General features: G+C 48.9%; 1 protein-coding gene across 1 annotated transcript; it reads right to left on the bottom strand.

The window, feature by feature from the left end:
* Positions 1-1,138: 1,138 nt before the first annotated feature.
* LOC130872643 (lysine-specific demethylase 4D-like) lies at positions 1,139-2,425 on the bottom strand. Its single transcript, XM_057766813.1, has one exon. It carries the CDS (start codon positions 2,423-2,425, stop codon positions 1,139-1,141), a length of 1,287 nt encoding a protein of 428 aa, XP_057622796.1.
* Between the last annotated feature and the right edge of the window lie 1,133 nt (positions 2,426-3,558).

Genomic DNA, 3,558 nt, shown 5'->3' with positions numbered 1-3,558 from the left:
CTTCTAATTTGGTGCCAAACTCCAGGGTGTTGCATGTGCCATGCCTGGAATACTGTCTTCTGTACACATAGACAAACTGTGTGTCATTCAGGTTGAGGGGACCACAACCTGATATGACCTTCGCTGATTGGGTAACGCACGCATGTAAACTAGTGAAGATACACAATACATCAACTCTGCACCTCTAAACTAGTCTCTGGGCTCTGTTCAATGGGAAACTCATCTGACTCTGTCTCCCTCACCCCTCTCCAACTGAGCCAACAGGGAGAAGGAACAAAACCCCCACACAGGTGGTACTGGGAATGAGTCTCAGAGTCTCAGCTCCACCCAGTGCTGGTCCAAGTGAAGGCAGATCCAGTTCATAGCACCCTGGAGCTGGAGGGGGCAGGGAAGAAGAAATCCTGCCCTGGGGAGACATAACCTCCACCCTCCCTTGTAGCATCCCAAACACAAACCAAAGGATCCAGCACACTTCAGTCGGGACAACTAACATCTTTATTGGGCCTGCTTACAGAGCACAGGTAGGGAGTGACTAACAAGAAGGAGCAGAGTCAACCTGGTCTGGACAACACATCACTTAAAACCCCGGGGATGGAGTCCCTCCCCTTGTGCTATCCTTCCACGCTGCAGTCTCTCTAGCAGCCCCTGAGACCATGAGACAATTAGCCCAGAACAGCAGAATTACAAGTAAATGCCGGGAAAACACAGGAGGGAGCATCCTCCATCTGTCTGTCCTCCCGCCCCCCTTCTAGGCCAGAATCTAGTCAATAGTCAGCACGCTCATCTGGAGGTCACTTGAAGGTCCTTCCAGATGTTCTGATGCAGATATGACCACGGTGTTCTGAAGATATTGTCATGTGAGCCCGTCTCAGGCAAAGGCAAACATGTTCGAACCATGTTGGGTGCCCTGAAATTGTTTTCTCTTCCTGTGGAATCCAACTTGTGGGAGGTTCAAATCAATGGTCATGTGAAGGCTCAATTGTCAGATAACTAAAAATTTCTGCTGGTGGCCTCAGGAGACCTGTGAACCTGTGTCTGCTTATTTCAAATCCATCTTCGTGAGTGGCAGGGACATTTGGGGCTCTGAGCCAAGATCCCACAGGCCTGTGAATGTTGGGAATGGTCCATGGCTTTCGCATCAGCAGCATTCACAGGGATCACAGAGGCGGCAGTAGCTTGCTCGAGGCATCTTCTCACCGTCACAATGGATTTGAGGCGCTGAAAGACGTGGGTACCTAGAGCAAACCTTACTGTAAGGACAGCTGTTGCGGGCTCTGCCTCCCAGCCTCTTGAGCGGTCCCAGATGGGAACGCCTATAGGCCAGAGTAGATGTCCCCTGAACCTGTGTGTAGGCCCCAAGGGTCAGTTCCTGCCCGGGGCGTGAGGTGACCTCCAGGGAGTCCACAGTTTCCTGACGCTCAGAACTAATCAGCTCAAAGCTCTCAGGATGCAGGATCCGCACAAATATATCCACTGGGAAGCTCACCCTGGCCTCCCCACAGCTGCACTGAGTCGCCACCTTCCCATAGTCGATCCACCTCGGGGTGGCGAAATTGATGGCCTCTGCGCAGTTGAAGCCGTGGTTAAAGCCTGCGTGATAGCCATAGGGAAAGGTGACCATAAATTCCCCAGCCTCCTGGGTCATGCGTGCAAACGGAATGCCATTCTCCTTGAGCACAGTGGGGGAGATGAGTGCCACCTTGTGCCTCATGAAGGCCTGGCAGCCCTGGGAGCTGCCCGGGAACAGCTGTCTGGCCAGGTGCTCCAGGCGTCGGCCATGCTCTGGGGGCACCGCGTACCACGTCTTGGGCTGCCCCAAGTGCAGATAATTGATGCTGTACAGGTCCATGTCCTCCGTATGCCACGCGAAGGTGGTCTTCCACATGCCAAAGTACAGGTAGGGCGTGTTGACGCCCTCAATCACAATGCCGCATTCCTGCTTCAAGAGGTCCAAAAGGCTTCCCAGGTGTCCCACGTTCCAATGTTGAGTATTCTCGTCAAACAGGGAGCCGCTGACATCTGCACCGTAAATTGGCGACCCAAAGTACCTATTCTTCCAGTATTTTCTCTCCAGATCTTCAAAATTCACATGTGGCGGGGTCCGGTATTTTTTGCTGTTGGCCAGGTCACGGTACTGCCCCACTGTCATGGCTTTCTTCTTCTTATGGAATTGAGTGAACACACCTGCCTGGCCAGACACCACTTGCTGCAGGGGGGTGCCTATTACCATGTCACTGACGTCCTCATAGGACTGCCGGGCTCTCCACTCCTTGGGGGGGATGACCTTGGCCAGTCCAGCTCGGTGTGCCCCCTGGGATTCCATGTAGGCTATATACTTGCTGAAATCTGAAAATTCGCTCATGGTTGGGCAGAAGGTCATGATGGTGCTGCCTGTGCTCTGGGGGTCTCGGTGCTCAGAAGACATGGCTACTGTAGCCAAGATCTTGGGCTTTTCTGGAAGGATCAGTCAGACTGTCTGTATGTCTCTCTGTCTGTCTGTCTTCTCTTGTCTCCCTGTCTTCCTTGAGTGTTTTCTGCACTCTGAAGTCTGTCCTTTGGTAAAAATATATCAAATGGAAAAAAGAAAGCATATTTAACAAATAGTGCTGGCATAACTGGATAGGAAAATGTGATTCATTTACACTATGGACTACCACACAGCAGGAAAAAAAATAAGGACATCTTGAAATTTGCAGACAAATGGATGGAGCTAGAAAACATCATTTTGAGTGAGGTAACCCAGACCCAGAAAGACAATTATCACATGTACTCATTCATAAGTGATTTTTAAACATAAAGTAAAGAAACCCAGCCAAAAAAATTACAGTCCCAGAGAACCTAGACAACAATGAGGACCCTAAAAGAGAAATAAATGAATCTAATCTACATGGGTAGTAGAAAAAGACAAAAATCTCGTAAGTAAATTGGGAGCATGGGGACCTTGGGAGAGGCTTGAAGGGGAGGGGAGAGGAAGGGAGAAGAGCAGAGAAAAATGTAGAGCTCAATAATATTAAAAAATTAAAAGAAAAAAAATACCAAGCTAAAGACAATTCAAGATCAAATCATAAGACTGGTAAAGAGACACATTATTTGAACTCAGGTGGAAACCAGGTTTCACAGTGAGCGTGCCATGGTGACATCACCTTAACCCTGGTACTGGCGGGATGGCGGCAGAAACTCTGGAGTTCGAGGTTGTTCTCAGATCCAACTGAACTCAAAGTCATCCTGAGTACATGGGAAATAGGTTGTGTACTCATTGACTCAAGGAACTTTATGAATTAAAAATCTAAGAAAACAATGCAAATGACAAACTATGATTTCAAATCAACCATCAGAACAGAAAATCCTAACCTCACTAGAGGTGACCAGAGAGGAAACCTGACTTCTCTGAAAATATGAGGATGACACAGGCCTCAGACCTTAGCATGACTGACTCCATGCTGGAAGTACCACTCAGGCTGTGAGAATTCAGTACCCACACAGCACCACCTACCCAAACCACAAAAATGGCCATCATTTTGGGAACGTCTTTGAATGTACTAAACTTGCATATTTTTC

Source organism: Chionomys nivalis, chromosome 4 (assembly GCF_950005125.1).
Source record: "Chionomys nivalis chromosome 4, mChiNiv1.1, whole genome shotgun sequence".
In the NCBI taxonomy this organism is placed as follows: Eukaryota; Metazoa; Chordata; class Mammalia; order Rodentia; family Cricetidae; genus Chionomys; species Chionomys nivalis.
Note: the sequence above shows the minus strand (reverse complement) of the source record. Positions and strands in the feature narration are given on the sequence as shown.

Bases quoted from the DNA above. Each gene is read 5' to 3' on its own strand.
- LOC130872643 (XM_057766813.1), bottom strand. From the start codon at position 2,425: ATGTCTTCTGAGCACCGAGACCCCCAGAGCACAGGCAGCACCATCATG.